The sequence below is a fragment of the Rhagoletis pomonella genome, unplaced genomic scaffold, assembly GCF_013731165.1.
Source record: "Rhagoletis pomonella isolate Grant_MI unplaced genomic scaffold, Rhpom_1.0 Rhpom_scaffold_00012, whole genome shotgun sequence".
Taxonomy (NCBI): Eukaryota; Metazoa; Arthropoda; class Insecta; order Diptera; family Tephritidae; genus Rhagoletis; species Rhagoletis pomonella.
This window is the reverse complement of record NW_023458566.1, coordinates 20,933,713-20,952,557: the sequence shown is the minus strand read 5'-3', so window position 1 is coordinate 20,952,557 and position 18,845 is coordinate 20,933,713. Positions and strand designations below refer to the sequence as shown.

The following is an 18,845-nucleotide window of genomic DNA, read 5'->3' as shown; positions in this document are numbered from 1 at the left end:
AAGAATGTCCCATCCAAAGGCACCGGTTGATCAGAGAGAAAGGCGCCTCGATCGGGCATCATTTCAAACATTTCTTCTACATACAGTTTCCGTTGCTCATCCGAAGTTTCATCGATGCTGCGTATTTTATGGTCGGCGGGCTAAAGTGAGTAAAAATTAATAATTATTCAAGTAAGGAAAGTACCAAATAATGAAAGAGGAATTGAAAACACACCTCACTACTTAAATGGCATGCCAAATTAGCAAACATATTTATCGTTAAGGTTTTAGCTAGCATATGTGTAGGTTTGTTCGTCGAGCAAAAAATTTGTACGAATTTGTACGAATTATCACGATTTTTGCCCAAATTGCGTTCGTGCAGACCAAAAAATTATCCAACACTCAAAAATTGTGAGAGCAAAGTGACAGTTCTCTTGGAGAGAAGTTGCAAATTCTTGCTGGAAAAAATTTTGCCAGCAAGAATTTGCAAACACGAAAAACATGTGGCTGTGGCGCATGGTTGCATTTTTGTCTACAATAATTTGAATAAATTAGTTCGTTAAATTTAAAAATTTATAAACACGAGCGATTTTTTTATGAAAAAAGGAAGTAAATAGTAGTTGATATAATTAATTTAGTTAATTCCAATGATTTGAACTTAATTCGGCTGAAAAAAATGGTATTCGCAATCGGAATGCAATTGCAACCAGCGTCGATTTAAGAAACCCGACAGCTAGTACGATGAAGAAATTGAAATGTATGTTAAAGAAAGTCAGAATAACAAGAAATATACATGTATATCCTGTTTTTGGCCATCCGAAAGAATTTTAAAAATTCTATAAAAATTTTTTATGTTTGAAATGCAACCGTGGACGCCAGCTGGCAGCGAAACTTGCAAATTCCTGCAAATTTCCGTTCGTGCAGAAATTTGCAAGTTTCTCAACATGAGAGAGAATTTGAGAGAATTTTTTCTTACTCTCTGATATTTTGAGTGTTGGATAATTCTTGCTGGATTTTCGACGAACAAACCTTGTGTATTGTATGTGCGTATTTTACTTACCAGCAAGTATCGTAACTTTTGCAAAGGAACGTTTGGCTGCGGTACTTTGTTAAAAGGTTCTGAGCTAAAAATTCCACACTTCCAACAATTGACGAAGTAATCCATAAAATCTAACCGCAATTTTAAATCCTCTAAGGATGAATTTTCCTTTTTCAGCTTTCTGATCCATTCGGTAGCAATGGACTTCTCACGGAAATTCAAACGCTGAACAACACATTCTAATTCTTGTAGTAGACAATCGAATTCCTTGCTTAGCTCCCCCACTTCAGACATTGGTCAAGTTCGAGTTTCGCTGGGTATGTAATTTATGTATATATGTTTAAAAATAATAATTTAAAAATTCAAACTGATTTTCATTTACTTACATAAATACATAAATATTTGTCATTTGAATTTGAAAGAAGAGTGTTGGGAAGCAAACGCTTTCAATCCACTTGCTATATTTGTACAAAGCTTGCTTGCGTACAATGGCGTAGATCGGATTGTTCATTCATGGGTAACGCTCGGATCTATACTTTTTTTGCAGTATCATCTATATATTTTTTTTTGATTTCAAATATGGATACTGATTCTTTCCACAAAATATTGCACCCATACGAAAAAATATTTGACTTACATACATACATACAATCATGTGAAACAATTGAGACACGCTAGTCTAGTTAACCCTTTCAGTACAATCGTCCAATATATTGGACAAACTTTTTTTGTACTTAAAGCTCTTTTTTTCTTAAATAAGAGCTTTTGTTTTAAAAATGACAGTTGTTTTGAGAAAAGTATATTATTCTTATGTATCGTATTTCTTTTATTGTATGTATTTTCGGGATGCAGTTGACCGTGATTTTTCACAAAAGAGAAAAGTGTCACAAAAAGCGATATTGAGTAGTGTAATATGTATGAACAAATTCATGTTTTTTCGGTGGAATTTATATCCGAAAAAAGTGTTAAATATTTTTCTCAGTTTTGAAAAAGGAAAAAAGAAAAATTATTGATATCACTTTCCTGTTTACAAATCTAGAGTAGCTCTGTCCAATATAATGGACGCTGAATAACGGTAAAACTAAGATTTTTACAAAATTTTTGATGGTATTTTTGAAATCAATGGCCAAAAAGTAGCCGGTAAAAAAATTTTCCGAATTTTAGTATCAGCGGCCGATTTTTTGCTCCGAGAGGGTTAATAATATAATACCACCATATAAATACAGACTTCAAGCTCTGTAAAGGAATTCATGAAATTTTCACATACTTATAATTATAATTTTTATAAAAATTCGAAGTATCCTGTATAAAATTATAATAATAAATTGCTAAGAATTCGTCTTAATATTTGATAATTTCCGGTGTTATTTTTTCTTCCATACAAAAAAAAATATGTCGAGCTTAGCAACATTATATGGAAGGAAATGCGTGACGCTGTAAGCAAACCAAAAAACCAAAAATAAACTTAAAGCTAGTGAATCGTCGTTATTCAACTTTGTAGAATTTTTTCTTAATCTTGTACAAAGTTAGAAATATGGATTTTGGTGGCTTTTGTTAGGCCGTATCATTTTGTTGCGAGGGTATAAAACAGGCACACATGGTACCAGAAATTCCTTTATTTTATTGAAAAACTGCTTTAAAAAAGACTGATAGATAGAGATACTGCGCAACGGAATTTTTTAGCAGGATTATTCAGTTTTTCGTCCCAAAAAAGGCACGAGCGTTATTCATTGGTAACACAGTATATACAGTAATACACCTTTTTGAGTATTCCTCGGGGTAGATTTTTTGATAAAGAGAAGGAGCATGAATTTTGCTGATTCAGAGTTGCATACAAAATTACTGTGGTATGAAAGGGAGCAACAACCGTACTATGGCAGAGTGGCACAGGTAGTTTTGCAAACAAACACTTTTCTTATAATTTTAGAAATAACCGCTATTTATTTTCCAATATTCAGATATCCAGCTTGTAGCCACAGGAAGTGGCATATGAGGCTCACTTAAATCTACTCATCATGTTGGAACAGCTCCGGGTAATGGACCATTGGATGTGTTGGCTGAACTTATGACCTGAATTTATACGGTAGCAATTCATAGCAATTGCTATTGTATGTGTGTATGGTTAACATTTGTGACATTGTACACTTTGATGTTAAGTATTTTTGAGGAGTTCCGCTCAAACTTGGGTGTGCTTAATGAGCGGTCTGGGCGGATGCGGTGGCAGGCATTGGAGTCTCTTTGCATATAGACTCATATTCGGAAAGTAAGAATTTTCTTTGATAAATTCGTGAGAATACGATGTGAGTCTCCAGTTTATAGAAACACAAGCGTTAATTATGTACTTAACTATTGATATTATTCTTAATTAAGCATTGGTACTATATTTAACCTATATTTTGTTCAAAAATAACACAATCATATATATTTTATCCTCGGAAAGACCTTTTTCTAATCATGAGGAAAAATTCCCCACAGTAGTGTTGCCGTGCGCGCAAAACGAAAACTCTGCACACAACCCAAAAGTCCCTTGGGGACCAATTGTTGAAAAACTGCGAAAAACTTTATTACTGTATACTATACCGTAATGGGTAACATCGAGACTGACGCCACAAATCAGAGCAGAAACTAAAGCAGTGTTTGCATTGTTCAACTTTGCGTTCAACTCAACGCAGGGTTGCACGAAAAAAAGTTAAATGGCTAAAGCCGTTCAACCAAATGTTGAATGTAAATTTAAACAATACAAACACATTTTAACGGCAAATATTTTGATATTTTTAGCCATTGAACTTTTTCCGTGCAACCCTGCGTTGAGTTGAACGCAAATGTCAACGAAAATCTCTTCTCTGTGCCGCCATGATAACGTTTTTCTGCTATAATAAGCAATTTAAATATAATTTAACTTAATATTTTATTATACCCGAGCACACTTGTGCATAAGGGTATTATAACTTTGTTCACATAACGGTGAAGTGAAGAAGAAGTGTTTTTCTTGCACATGGAAAAGTATATCGACTAGCCTACAACAATATCAACATATAACAAAAAACTCGTTCAAAAACTTACAAACAAAGTTTGTCTCTTTATCAAACGATGTTGGTGTATAAATGCATAGATTTCATGAAAATTACACCTTGACAGTTTGCCAGGTGGTCGCTTTTGCTACGAACACATAAAAAGCAAATGAACACAATAGACGAGGTAAGAATGAAACGTAACTAGCCATATAAGTTAAATAATAAACAATTTTATCCAATTGTTTACCAAGGTGCATTCATGTAAGAATGCGGGTAAACTGATACATTAAGCAATTTATCCCTTTATCACTTTTTATGAACGCCCCTATTAATGCAGATTACTTGATTATCGAATTTTTACCATCGATTAAAAAGCGACAACTGTAACGGGAACCCGGCAACTCTATCAAAATCGAAATAGCTTGTGGTTTGTTTACATTTTTCATTGCGCTGGATAACATCGTACTCGTATTGTTTAAACAAAATACTAATTTAGATTAGAATCATGGCATCTGTAAAACAATTACTGGTTTTTATGCTATCGTTGGTCGCTTTTGCGTATACATTTTATGTTGTAGGATCTTTGATGTTTTTCTTGTCGCGTCCTAGAAACGTTCCGAAAATATATGTTTGGGTGTTTAACTTGCTGGACAACAAGTCTCGCTTGGAGACAAGTTACGGACCAATGCTGTTTGACACTCTCTACATAATTGGATTTATATTACAACATAGTTGTATGAAATCTGACCTTGTAAAAAGTATTTTGGACAAAGTTGGATTGGCCGCAGCAGAACGCTCAATATACTGTCTTACGTCATCGTTAAGTTTACATGTATGCATGATATCATACGCTTATCTATTTTTGTTATTTATGTTAATCCATGCATATGTATATATATATGTATCTATTTGTTTACAAATTTTGTACGCAGTACCTTATACGACATTGGTTGCCTGCTCAATCCATAGTCCTTTGGCAGGTGGATGTGGCGTCTAGTAATGTGTTGTGGTGGACATTTTCTTTAGTACATGGATTTGCTTGGATGATAATATATGGAGGCAGTATTATAATGGATCTGCCAGAAATATTGGGAGTGAAGCAGGTATTGGCCATAGCTTTATGATGGGTTAAAAATTATACTCACATTTTTAACCATTTTAGGCTTATTATGACTTGAAGGATTACGCGCAGCCAATCGCATACAAATCGTTCAGATTGCGCCATTTGTACAGCCATGTACGACATCCATCATTTGTTGGCTTAAGCGTAATCTTGTGGGCCACAAACCTTATGACCATAGATAGATTCTTGTTGGCATTGCTACTGACGACTTATATGTTCCTTGCTTGGTCAACCGATCGTAATGACGTAGTTTATCAACGCAACCAGTTTCAACGCAAAGTACAGGAGCTCAAAAACGATTAATGAGGAGATCGCACACATATCCTACGACATATTCGATTAAAGTAGTCTCGAGCACAAATTCATTATTTCTATCACATCTATTTATAATCATAATCTTACAAGACTTAATATAGTATTTATGCACATTTACGTTTTTATACTAACAAAATAAAGGTCTCTGATATAATTAGCTGAATTTAACCATAGATGCATCAAACGGCTGTCCTTTGAATGGTGATCCTTCTGCATCCCATGCTGTGCGTAATCGCTCAATAGTGCTTCCACCGTCAGTTGTCACATGTTCTGTATTTAAACTGTCCTGCTCCATTTGCTGAACTCGCAATTTTTGTATTGCCGCTTGTGAGTCTTCGGGTAATTCATCTATGTATCGTTCACAATCTATTTTCTTGGAATCTAACGGATCTTCTGTGGTGAAGAACTTTTCCCACCATATTTCTTTATTTTTATCTGAAATATTTATTACCTTTATTAAACAATTTATTCAAATATAAACACTACTTATGTTCGCTACTTACCTAAACTTATTGTTAGTTTTCCTTCTGTTATAGTCCACACAGCATCGTTGTGCTTAAATCGGTTGCTAATCTGACCATTTATGAGAATTTCGGCGGGATTAGCTCGACTCCGCACGGAAATCAGATCAGGCTTTATATCAATGCATATCGATTTAGCACTATTTAATTCTGCTGGCAATTTAACATGTAGTTCCACTTCACTCAATGTCTGCGACCAACAGTACTTTGCAAAGCATGAGCCGTTCTTGTAGTCTGTGGGTACAAACTCCGAGTTTTGAGATTTCTTTTGTGTTGCCTTAGTTTTGATGTCTATTGCTGGGTGCATTGAATTTGAAGCTTCTTCGGAATCCATCTGTACTTCATCCGTCTCTACTTCAACTTCTTCCACGGCTGGTGGCGCAAACATGCCATCAACTTCCGTGTTTTCAGCCGTCAGATTGTTCAACTTACATTCTGGATCATAGCGTTGCATAGCACCGAAAAGAATTTGCTCACGCAAACCTTTAGCAAAACCAATTTTTTCATTTGGGTCCTTTTTAATATAGTAGAAGTCGGTACTAAAAAAATAAAAGGATTTAAATTTTTTATTAGTTTGTTAGCTGTGAATATAAGCTTACTTTCTTCGCAGGAATCCAAAAACGGCATCAAGAAACCCAGTTACTGTTTTTCTTTGCTGTAGAATTTCCATAAATATTGCGTCTGTGCGTAAGCAATCCATTGTAGACTCGTTTTTAGATGTGTTTTGGAATACGTGAATCTTTTATACAAAAGTGACGAATAGCGTGAAGTGTTCGATTTTTTGGGTAAATAAAAATATTAACAGCGAGTGTTGCCAGGGTTTTCCATTACAAGCTGGGATTTCCCATACAACAGTTACTCGCCTGGAGAAACTGAAACGTATTTTCTTTTAGCAAAGAACGTAAAATTTCTTTATACTTTGGTACCTTATTAAGTATGTGCCACTGATTTAAAAAAAATATAGTTTATTCTTTAACAACCAATTTATCAATGCAAGTTCGGTTCTATTCTGTTATCCCCACCCTACCAAATGTGCTCAAAAATTATTATGAATTGCTTAGTAGAAAATATATCTGTTAACTGTTTCCAAAAAGAGTTCTCCTCGAAAAGAGTGCGGGCAGGGTAGTTTGAATCATGATAAAAATATAGCAAGGTAGAACCGTTCTCTCAATTTGTCGGCCATGATTTTTTTTTTGAAGTTTGCCAACATTTTAAAATCATATAAAAGTGAAAATAAAAAAATGAAATTGTTCGAAATTGTTGTTGCTGGAGATTGAAAAAGAAAATGTGTGTGTGAGTTTGTGAGTAAATTTAAAAATTAAATTGTTTGGAAACGTCAAGAATTTTAAAAGGGACTCTCAGCGGTTCTATCTTACTATATTTTTATCATGGTTTGAATTGAACCGATGTGGGCTATTTTTTTGAAGCGGCGCCGAATACCATCATTTGCAAAACTGTGTACACAAATAAATAAAAAAAAAATCTCATTAAAAAGCATGGTGAAATTATGCCAGGTGTGGTAATAAAACAGCTTTCTCGCTCTATTTTCCTAGTTTTCTTGACGTTCAGCTATCTTATAGAATTTTTTTCAAGCAAATTTTAAAATTAGATAGTGCCAAATCTTTTTTATCGCTCTTATTACTATACCTGGTATCATTTCAGAATGATTAAAAGTTGAAAATCTTATGCAATTGCTTTTCACACTGCAGAAAAAAATGTTTGGAAACTCATCATAACATTTTTTTTCAAATGGAATGCAAAAAAGACTAACCGCCGTGTACACCCTGCAAATTTTCACCCGTTCATCGTAATTAAATAATGCAGCATGCTCTTAGGCGTACTCATCATGCCCGTGCTGGTATATGGCGCGGAAGCATTGACAATAACAACATCCAAATGAAGCGGCTCTTGTAGTATTCGAGAAAAAGATATTGCGAAAGATTTACGGGCCTTTACGCGTTGACGATGGCGAATACCGAAGGCGATGGAACGATGAGCTGTGTGAGTATGGACATAGAGCAGCGAATTAAAATAGCGCCGACGGGTTGGAACCCGCTGGTGGAACAGAGGAAGAGAGAGACCCCCACTGCGTTAGAAAGACCAAGTATAGAAGGACTTGGCTTCACTTGGCATTTCCAATTGGCGTTCGTGGGCTCAGAAGAGAAACGACTGGCGTGCTTTTTTCTAAAATCTAAAATCGCTTAGACGGTGATATAAAAATTCATAAGATTTCCAAAAAATTTCCCAATCCAAAAACAAATGATCAGCTAAATTTAACATCTCTATTCCCAAGCCAATGACAAAACTCAACTGCTGACTATTGTCTTTGCTACTGCGCCTAAAACTATGCCGCAACTTGGTTTTAAGCGCTCTAATGATGACAACTGTCATTGTTATCGTTATGACACACTGAGTGCGTGACAATGACGAAGCAATGTTGCAGGCGCAGTAATTGTGACAATAGTCATACGAAAAATTTTGTCAATGATATATGATATGTATGTATATATAGCAAGTGCGCCGTCACATACCGCGCGCACACTTTGAACCGAAGCATGCATGCTGGCCCAATACGAGCATTTAGAACATAAATAACTTCTATTTGAATGCGTTATGAAGTAAAGATTTTTCTTGGAATATATAAAGCTCACATAATTTACTTACGTCAGCCCCAAAAAAATGAACACGTTATTTGTTTACTAAGGCTAAAATTCTATATTTTTGAAGCAACCAAGTCCGAGTGGGTACGCATGTTGTTGCTGTTTTCACTTGGCTTCTGTTACTTTCGCATAGTCAATTTGCCGAAAAAACTTGCCGGTGTTTTCAATGTAGTGGGGCGCGTGCTTTTTGAAAATTTTGAGCATCGCTGTTTTGAGATGTCCACACTTTTGCTCGCTACTGCACATAGCATGTATGTATGTATGTATGTATGGGATAGTTCTGCTGGCAGCATTGGGTGCATGGAAACGAAAGACTTAAGCAACAAACTGTTTTGTATAGTAAAAAATAAAAGACTTACTGAAGTATTTTTAAATTTAAAGAAATTTTTTACTTTAGTTTTACAATAATTTGTACATAAATACTAAAATATACATATTTATTAAAGTTACTTTATATGTATGTACATATGTAGTTAAATAATGTCGACGCTGGTTGAAGGCACGCACATTAATGTTTTATAATATCGCGATCTTTTAGTATTTAAATTGGTTCTAGAATAATTTTTACTAATATTTGTATAAACTATGTTATTTACATTCTATTCAATAATAAAAAATGGCAACAATTTTGCTTAATAACTTATAAATCCTAACCATTTGATTTATATAACAATATCAAAAATTTATGTTTTTATTGTCGAATCGATGGAGCACTCATTATTGCAATTTCACAGCTTGCGAAAATTACTTAGCTTAGTTGAAAACACTTTAAAGCGTTTATTTAACAATATGAAAAATACATACATACATATGTATGTATTGATGTGCATGTATGTACATATGTAGGTTTTTTGCCTGCTTTATAATACTTGTCTTTGCAATAAATTAGTATTTTATTATGTTTGAAACAGTAACTTAAAATATCACGGATTCAATTAGAATGTTTGTGTAATATCGCTAATGCAGCAGCGGCGCTCATTTGAAGAAGGTGGCAATGATCTCCGAGAGTGAGGTGGATGTGCCGATTATCAGGCCGAGTATGCCGACAATTATGAGCACAAAATTGCTGACCAGGAGCCATACTTTGGCCACACCTTCCCGGTGATACCAATGAGTGCAGATTTGAATAAGTGCTGGGAAAGCCAGACCGAGCGCTGAGAGGCAGAGCGCGCCGAAAAGTGAAATGAAGAGTTCCAGATTGGGTACGGCAACGGCTAAAAGGACTGCGAAAAGGAACGAAAAAATCATATTAAAAAATGTGAAAAAGTGGTGTCTTAGTAACACAGCTAAATAGGTGGACTTACATGTCACCAGAACTATGGACGTCCGCACTACGTATTCCCAGAAAAGTTTCTTTCGTTGAGGTCCTAAATGCTGCGCCACGTAATCATTCCATGTGATATCAATGGCCACATAGCACGCCAACCCGTGTGTGATGTATATCGCAAACGCCAGCATTCCCTTTACACATTGGGCCAAACTGTTCGCAAGATAGATTTTATAAACACAAACTCAAAACTCAAAAAAAAAAACTAAAATGCATTAAATCTCCTTACATATCTTTCGATGGTAGATTCAATGTAATTGATCCCTCAACTTCACTGCCATAATTCAAGTAGCCGAAGAGACCCATTCCCGTGTAAAGGAACACAATCAGCACCATCGCTACGTTGAGCACACCGCAGCTGCCGCCGAACTTTTTCGGCGTTTTCATTTCATTCTCCAACGGCAGAATGATGCCAATGGCCTCGAGTGCAAACAGCACCGTACCGAAGAAAAGTGGAAAGCCAGCAAAAGGCGCCACAGCTACCTTGTCGTCGGTGGTGAAGGGCTCCCGGAATATATAGTAGCAGATGATGCCGAAAGACACCATGGTGATGCCGTTGGCGATGGTGGAAAATGGCGCTAGATATTTCAGATTGCGGACCTGTGAAATAGAAATCTCATAAGTAACGGAACAACTTAATACTAGTTAATAAATCGTTTTGGAAACTTACCCAATTGATTAGAATCAGCGGCAGCAGAATGATCACCATGCATAGTCGTAAATCGACAGGCTCCTCCAAATAAAAATCAACAATGGACTTAATATTTGAGGCAACGAAAACGACGTAAACACAACAGCAGCCCAGTTGATAGATCAGCAGAAAAGTGTTGACGATGTGCCCAATATAGGGTGCCAGTTTGCGAAAGAAGGGCGGGCCCTCCATTAACGCATTCTCTGCAACGCCGGGATAGTTCATGCTGGGCACCTTAGGGTGGGAGGAAAAACAATTGATGATAAAGATATTAAACGTACTATGAACAGCTGTCTGTGTGAGACTATTTTTTTTTTTTCAAACCTTTTTCCGCCGGCATAGTTCGTACTCGGCTTTAACGAGCTGATGAATGCAGTATGTGCAGATGAAGCCAATGACAACGGTACCTATGGTACCTGTTATGTAGCCAGCATTGCGAAAAGCATTCGGCATAGCCAGAATACCGGTGCCCAAAGAACCCTTCAGCAGGTGAAAGAGCGTCTCCGAATTGCTGTGTGTATGAAATAAAAACAAAAAAAAAACGATGCATTTCTTAGGGAAAAAATCTAACCTTCTAGTTATTTAAGCACTTTGACGGTACGTAAATACTTTCGCATTTTTGATTTTTTCCACTTAAAATATTCATTATACTCACGTCGTTGGATGCTCCACCTCACGATTTTCATAGGGATTGTATTCATACGCGGCAGCATCCTTCGACGCCACTACACTCGCTGACTTGGCACCACCCTTTTCAGCTAACTCCAGTGAATATTTGTTGGCCGGCTTGTCGCTGACAATACTGTCGCCAATAAATGTCGGATTGCTGTGTCCATTTTTGCTCATCGTAAAATCGCTGGTTGAACGTTCGAGGAGCACACTTTAATAAGCGAACCACAAATCCACACTCCTCTCTCACAGACAGATCAATTTGATTTAGTATGTAGCTAAAATTAGCAGACTACACAAATTTACAGAATTAACAAATGAGCGAGAGCGAGCTTGAGAAGTGGTTAAAAAAAAGAACACAATAAATTTGCTTGAAATTGTTCGCGCGTTTTTTCACTTAATTGTCGCTAAGAAAAACTAAAATATAGCAGATATTTGGATGCATAATCACACACAAATTTACATACATACGTGTACGTATATAGATTAGTAAGTACTTACATACATACATACATATATGGGGCACAATAGACCTACTGGTCGCAGTGCTTTATTCAACTATCAAACTACATATATGTATGTATGTATGTATGTAGTATGTATATTACGTTAAGCACATACCCGTGCACAAGCAGACGCTGAAATATTCAAATGTCCACATACGCGTGGCTTTCAGAGCAATAGAACGCGAGGAATTCTGTGAAAAATGTAATTGCAATTAAAATAAACAAATACATAAAATATGCGGCATTATTGTCTGAAAATACCAAGCGATCTATCAATTGCATAACCTTACTTGTTAGATATGATTAAATAGGTGGCAGTGCCTGATGGGATTCACCACCTTCAGTTTCTCTAAAACCACTTAAAGCGCAGTAAAAAGTCTGGATGGAACCCTAATATTCCAGTGGGCTGAGACCATCCAACCCGTCAAAGAGGTAGGCACTTTTTAGTTCTCTTACGAAACTATTCGGTGTAGGAATAAAACCAACCCTACGCTTCATAAGAGCTTCAAAATGGTTCTATGGAGAATAGTCACTGAGGTTCCCGTAGTTCACAGTGATATCAAAATGGTCTAAGTGAGAGAGGTCTGAGTGAATTGGTCTTTTGAACTGACTGCCACATCAACCTAACCTAACCTAACCTGTAAAAGGCATGCAGTGATGGCATAGTGACGCCTTATGTAACCCAACGAAGTGCGGATTTTTTGCTTGAAATGAAATCTTATTTACCTTCTTATTGGAAAGTTGCCATCAAGCCAATTCTGCACCACCGTGAAGATCTGTGCAATACAGTGGTCATAATTCATGCCGCTCATACTGGATCAGCAGTACGCAGCTGTGGAAGCTTTACGGAGCTTTCATCGGTATTCAACACACGGATTCCCTCAAGGAACGAATAGGAAGAAGCAATATATTTAATCCTAGACGATTACTCAAGCAACACTTCATTATACACCGATGACTCTAGGCTAAATCATGCAGTGCGAAGTTGTGTTAACATATTTATTTTATAAAAATGAAGCTGCTGTAAGCTGACCACTGCCGCGTGGTTTTCCACGGCAGAGCTTACTGCTGCGCTTTGGTTGATTGATCTTGATCTGTAGGCGGTAGATATACTCCATTAGAGGGCAGACGCATTATATAATGAGTCAGCCTACTGATAAATGCATACCAGTTAAAGAACTAGTCAGCCTTTACATCATGTTCTGATAGTTTTTACGGCAGGGATACCCTTAAACGCAGGATGGCGACGCAGACGCCGAGATTGCTCAACTCTTGGCGCTCATATTGACTTGCACAACCAATCGCACATACATACATAAATAGATACATACATATCATCGCGCTGTAGCGTTCACAATTAAAAGCTAAATAAGATCAAATGTTGGCAGACAAGCGTTTGTTTAATGACGTCGTTGCTTTGTCGTAGACAGGAAACACCGATCTAAACTTGTGTAGATCTGCGAACATCATGCATAGATTTGGCTATTTTTTTTATTTTTTTTTTTACTTTTACTTTCATACATTTACATATATGTGCACACAACTATATTTAATTCAAACATGCAATGTATGTATGTACATATTTACAGTTTAGTGTTAAAAATAGATGAGTCTCATAGTTTGCCAGTTTATATTTTTACAAAAGCCCACAACAATGTCAAGTTCAATAATTTGTCCCAAATAGGTATGTATGTATGTATGTTGATTTGTATAGTATGTGAAATTATTTCGTGTTCTACATACTTACATACATATGAATTGCTTGTGTGGCATGCAGTCGATATGTATGAATGCGTTCACTTAGTAGGAGTTCCAAGACATGTTTCAAAGCATGGCACCACTCTGTTTCTTCAACTCCCAAGTGCAAGCGTTTTTGCAAAGCAGCGCCAAGTGCCAGAAATTCCTTGGCGACCATGTAGCTCAGAAGTTTTACACACGTACGCATGTGTATGCATCTACATACATATGTATATGTATATGTACTTATTTAGTTATATGTTTTCGCACATAAAAGTGATTTTTGCACCTTTAACGAATTGCACTGAGTGCAACAAATTGTGAAACGTACTCGCATTACTAAAGAGATCTATCATCGCGCCAGAATCGATACAACTAAAATTTCATGACTTTGACGTTAACATTTAGGGGGGGGGGGGGGGGGGGGGGGGGGGGTAACGTTGATCATTAGTTTGGAATGCAACAAGCAAGTTGTCGTCATTTCGCTTGGCATTCGATCCAAAAATGCTTTCTGCAAAATTTTCCACTGTTTTCAATTAAATTCAACAATTCTATTACATATGTATGTATGTATGAACATATGTAAATATATATCTGCGTATGTAGTATAAGAGATAGAAGCCTAAAATCGTAGACAGACGCCAGCATTGATCCGGATCTACTCGTTAATTCGGATATATGTAAATTGGGAATTAACTGCAGTTAAACCGGTTTGTGTCCTAGAATTAATGACAATACTGATAAGGTCAGTATGCAGTTCTCAAGAAAACGGTCAAGAAAAAATTGCAATTATTTCGTGTGTGTGTCCAAGGAATTTTGACATCTGATACTTAACAGCCTGTTGCCTCACTGTTTCCTCAAGAACAGGAACGGAAAATAATCATTATTTTTTAACTTTTAACCAAAAAAAGCATCGTAAAATAATTTTAACTATACTCCCATATTTGTATTCGTACGTTCTAATGCAATCTATAATGATTTATATTTTTTGAGTTTGACTAATAAAAATCAAAAATAATAATTAATATCTGATTTTTATTTTTTCGATAAAAAATAATGATTATTTTATTATTTTTATTTTTAACTTAAAAGTAATTATTATTCATAAAACTCAAATGCTATCGACATATCCTTTTCAGAAAAAAAAAACCTAAAAAATTTTGGTAGTCGTGGGATACGAACCCACGAACTCGAGACTCTCCTAATTCGCAACACTGCCGTCTGTCAGTATACAATTTTGATCTGATCAACTGCTCCGTTAAGACGCATCAACGCTGCCGTCTGCCTATGCTATAAGAGTACGGATGTGGTAGAGACTTTGAAAGGTTGCGGGAATATTAAAATTTTCGAATTTCCCCGACCAAATGATTTATTGGTTTATCTGCTATTGATTTACATACTTACATAGGCAAAAAACAATATTTTTGATCAAAGCCAAATCTCGCGATAAAAACGTATGGACGAGGGGTAAATGTGAATATATCTTTTAATAGCTAATTGGCAGTCAATCGCGAGCATTCAAGTGCATTTTTGGCTTAAGAAAGCTTTCTATGAAATTTCTCTATTTCGGAAAATTTCAAAACGTTTAATAAATGTAATTGACGTTATGGATAACGTTACTGGCAAAAATATCCCGTTCGAGGTAAAATACATGCCAGCGCTCTAGAACCAATTAAAATCTATGGCTCCGAGATTTCGGCAGATGCATTTAACGTATCTTCATAAAGTTAGACAAAAGTCTCACACTGACTGGCTTTCAATGCAACCGTCTCACAAAAAAATGTCGTCATGTTTCATACCATTTTTTATGTAAATTAAATTTTACCTTTTTTTACATTGAAATATTTATTTGTATGGAAATAGATAAAATATTTACGCTGAATCCACATTCACTTAGGAGTTCAGTGTTCTCGCCTGACCTTCGCTTACGACTGACTAATCAATTCGAATTAATTGGTTACGATCAAAACTTATATGTACATACATATGTATTTGTATATAAATACAAAGGCCACAAATCGGCGCTCAACTATAATAACTCATAATTTGTGAATGAAAATATAACATGGAATGGCTTATTGGCTTTTTCATACATCTGTATGTACGTACATTCATATACATAGGTACCTGCTTAGTCATTAACAAGTGCATAGCAGTTTATGCGTTATTTTTATTTTCATACCATTCACGAAATAATCACTTAGATATACAAATTTGTTTTAAAAAAATTTATTAACCATATCTGAAAAATATGATTCATACATACATACACATCTTCACGAAATTATTTTCGTGCTAGAAAATAGATTTTTTACACACCTAGATTATAATTTTTAGACATAGTTTAATAGATATCCATACAGACCGACTAAGTAGTTGGCGGTATTATCACTCGGCAAGTATCAGAAACGATGCCTGGTCCCGTGAGATTTCAAATTAAAAGAAAACGTTTCTTCCCAATAGGCATCAACCCTTGACAAGCAATGCCACACTTTCCTGTGAAAAATGAAAAAATTCATGCATATGTACATATGTATGTATAAGTAACGGAAAAGAAAAAATGCTGTTATATGTATTTCTTCAAGAAAATTTACAGCAACAGCAAGGAACTATTTCAAGCAACAAAAATACGAAAAATATTTCTTGTGATTATTCTTGGGTATAGCCCTACGAAAACCGAAATCGTTTGTTGTTTGTGGAAGACATATACATATGTAACTCGGATGAGTAGACTACAGGTCACTCTATTTCTGTGACAACACGAAAAAGTGCAGCGTAAACTGTAGGAGACGCAGTGGAAAACACTCGGTCTTGAGTGCCCTAAACAGATATCTAACCATAAACCTATATCGCTATTTAACTGAAAGGTTTTTTTTTTCAATAATCAATGTATGTTAGTAATAAAATGTAAATATTTTAAAACTTGTACACTATTGAAATACACTAATAAGTGAGTATTCAATCAAAAACGCTTGGAAAAAGTTGACTTTTTTTGTGATACGCTCTAATGTACGTACATACATATACATGTTCATACATACCCAGTAGATAATTTCAGGAGTTAAGAGCCCTTCCGAAAGGCCTTCCTGAGAGTCAAGAGGCCTTCCACTCTACATTTATTTCTTCTTTCTTTTTTGTATGGACTGGCACAAATTGAAGCACTTCTTCTTTCTCTACCCATGGAAAGCCTTCCAGAAGGGCTTTTATAGGACGTACTTCAGAAGACTTTTTGGAGGAGTTCTTTTAAAGTTGCTTCTTTAATATATAAAAATCATACATCTTTGAAGTGTTTGCTTAGGGTTTATATCAAATATGTGTTATTGCAATTTAAAATATTTTTTGGAAATGCATTTTTAATGCTAAATACTATAAATTTATGCATGCGCGTAATTTGTATGTAAATGGTTAAGCCCTTCTAGAAGGCATGCAAGGAAACTCTTTTCTCAGCCCTTCCTGGGTAGGCCTCTTAGAATGCCTTTACTTAAGTAGGCCTACCCAAATTATCTTCTGGGTAGCTTGATCATTCTTAAATAATGAGTTTATAAGCTATGCCATATTTTTGATTGAAGAATTGATAAAGTACAACAAAGTACGAGTAATGTTAATAAATGTTTGGTATTTCTGAATTAATTACTTATGTATGTATACCAACTGGTTTTCTTGCAAACGATTTTACTTTGTTCGCATTATTACTTGTTAATTGCGATACGCTGTGTTGGTTATGAACCAGCTGCAGCTGGAAAAGGTAAACATTGGGCACTGCAAAAAAAAAACCAAATCAGCAAAAACAAAGTAAACTAAAAAGAAACAAAAATGTATAAAGCAAACATGCAAACCGGTTGAAACTTTGCATAAATCAGTTGAAATAAATCTTGTCAACGTTGTCTGGCGCGCTTTGTTTACCAAAGCCAAATTCATTGCCAAAACGGCTATTAGATTGTCCAATTATGTTGTATTTTATTGTATTTATGGCTTTAACTCGCATTGGCGATTTTTTTTTTTCGATATTTATTTATTGTAGGAACCTTCTTCTCCGCAATGAAGTGTGCTAAGCGCCACTTGAATATGTAAATGTCTTATTTATTACTTAGTATTTATATACTTAGCAGCCAGCAATTTGTTGTGATTTCTTGATTTCTTTTCTAAACAAATTAATATGCGATATGTATGTGGGTAAGTATGTAAGTATGTATGTTTTAGTTAGATGTATATTTAACGTAGACTGGGTCATTAACGTTTGTTGCTCTATTAACAGAGCGCAAATGATATAGTCAAATATGTGAAAATGCGCTCACACACACATTTGAGAATTACAGTAACTTCTATTTGGATATCTAAAGCGGCCACTGGAGTCTTGTTGTTACTTACAGTGACTAAGAAACCAATGGCAATCAGCTGGTGTGATTAAAATATGTGACTGTCAAGAAAAAATGAAGCTTTCATAAGGCAGGCGATTTTGTGAACAATTGATGAACAATTTAAAGTTATGCTGATTGTTCCAATTTTTGTTTTTTTTTTTTTAATTTGGACGAGGAAGAATCCGATGTACATACATACATACACGTTATGCCCATACACATATGTAAGTGCTCTTACAATTTTATGACTTTATTATTTTTTTGCGCTTTGTCTAGCGAACAGGTGGTTCTTCCGTTATTCACTTTTATTGACTGTGCCCTGCTCTGGAATCAGATGTTTCAGTTAAAACCGAAAAAAAAACTAAATAAAAAAACAAAACAGAGTATTAAGTCATCCGAATTTAGGTTATGTAAGTAAATAAAGCAAATGAAAAGATATTGAATTATTTAAAAATCAGGTTTCTTTATTGATTATGATGGTGAAAAATGGTTTTTGTATAAGAATTAACTATACAACACAATGTATAGATACGTAAATAAATAACTCAGCTTAAAGCACGTGTGTCATACACGGAAATGAATGCATTAACTGGAAGTCCAATTGAAACAACTTTGCAAAAACCTGATTGTAGCAAGCAATAATTAAGTATAAGCAAATGAATTGGGTCAAAGGAGAATAAAAAAAACATACATACATACACACATACGTACGTCCATACATGTACATATGTGTGTAGTTAGAATGGCATTGAATCAGGCATAGTGGAAGAAAAGGAAAAAAAAACACATAACAAAAGAAAACAGCCAGTGCTCGTTAACTCAAATTTCATTAAGGTAAGGTAGGCACCGCTCGTAAGAAAGATATCGGAGCGGAAATATGGTTTTTTTACAAAATTTTTGATTGAT

At 35.4% G+C, this 18,845-nt stretch overlaps 4 protein-coding genes across 4 annotated transcripts in view; 1 reads left to right on the top strand and 3 right to left on the bottom strand.

The window, feature by feature from the left end:
• LOC118748059 overlaps positions 1-1,391 on the bottom strand; it is a gene marked incomplete in the record, with an annotated part of 3,308 nt that extends 1,917 nt beyond the window's left edge. Inside the window, 2 exon segments of the mRNA XM_036482352.1 lie at positions 6-140; positions 1,040-1,391. Coding sequence (XP_036338245.1) covers positions 6-140; positions 1,040-1,312 — 408 coding nt within the window.
• Positions 1,392-4,428: 3,037 nt separating this feature from the next.
• On the top strand, positions 4,429-5,633 carry LOC118748056 (nurim homolog). Its single transcript, XM_036482349.1, has 3 exons — positions 4,429-4,864; positions 4,965-5,135; positions 5,195-5,633. The coding sequence occupies exons 1-3, from the start codon at positions 4,538-4,540 to the stop codon at positions 5,456-5,458; spliced, it is 762 nt and encodes a 253-aa protein (XP_036338242.1). The 5' UTR covers positions 4,429-4,537; the 3' UTR covers positions 5,459-5,633.
• LOC118748055 (nudC domain-containing protein 3) lies at positions 5,517-6,782 on the bottom strand. The gene is made up of 3 exons (XM_036482348.1): positions 6,591-6,782; positions 5,974-6,530; positions 5,517-5,905 (listed from the first exon to the last, which is right to left on the bottom strand). The coding sequence occupies exons 1-3, from the start codon at positions 6,689-6,691 to the stop codon at positions 5,625-5,627; spliced, it is 939 nt and encodes a 312-aa protein (XP_036338241.1). The 5' UTR covers positions 6,692-6,782; the 3' UTR covers positions 5,517-5,624.
• A 2,236-nt stretch (positions 6,783-9,018) lies between these two features.
• On the bottom strand, positions 9,019-11,779 carry LOC118747482 (proton-coupled amino acid transporter-like protein CG1139). Its single transcript, XM_036481532.1, has 6 exons — positions 11,325-11,779; positions 10,994-11,180; positions 10,649-10,903; positions 10,208-10,578; positions 9,956-10,131; positions 9,019-9,874 (listed from the first exon to the last, which is right to left on the bottom strand). Exons 1-6 carry the CDS (start codon positions 11,513-11,515, stop codon positions 9,627-9,629), a joined length of 1,428 nt encoding a protein of 475 aa, XP_036337425.1. The 5' UTR covers positions 11,516-11,779; the 3' UTR covers positions 9,019-9,626.
• Positions 11,780-18,845: the final 7,066 nt, after the last annotated feature.

Excerpts from the sequence above, each read along its gene's own strand:
- LOC118748055 (XM_036482348.1), bottom strand. The coding sequence starts at position 6,691 with ATGGATTGCTTACGCACAGACGCAATATTTATGGAAATTCTACAGCAA. Across the intron at positions 6,531-6,590 it reads TTTGGATTCCTGCGAAGAAA|TACCGACTTCTACTATATTA; the intron begins GTAAGCTTATAT and ends TTATTTTTTTAG. Across the intron at positions 5,906-5,973 it reads AAAACTAACAATAAGTTTAG|ATAAAAATAAAGAAATATGG; the intron begins GTAAGTAGCGAA and ends TAAATATTTCAG.
- LOC118748056 (XM_036482349.1), top strand. The coding sequence starts at position 4,538 with ATGGCATCTGTAAAACAATTACTGGTTTTTATGCTATCGTTGGTCGCT. Across the intron at positions 4,865-4,964 it reads CGTCATCGTTAAGTTTACAT|TACCTTATACGACATTGGTT; the intron begins GTATGCATGATA and ends TTTTGTACGCAG. Across the intron at positions 5,136-5,194 it reads AAATATTGGGAGTGAAGCAG|GCTTATTATGACTTGAAGGA; the intron begins GTATTGGCCATA and ends TAACCATTTTAG.
- LOC118747482 (XM_036481532.1), bottom strand. The coding sequence starts at position 11,515 with ATGAGCAAAAATGGACACAGCAATCCGACATTTATTGGCGACAGTATT. Across the intron at positions 11,181-11,324 it reads GAGGTGGAGCATCCAACGAC|CAATTCGGAGACGCTCTTTC; the intron begins GTGAGTATAATG and ends TCATACACACAG. Across the intron at positions 9,875-9,955 it reads GTCCATAGTTCTGGTGACAT|TCCTTTTAGCCGTTGCCGTA; the intron begins GTAAGTCCACCT and ends TCCTTTTCGCAG.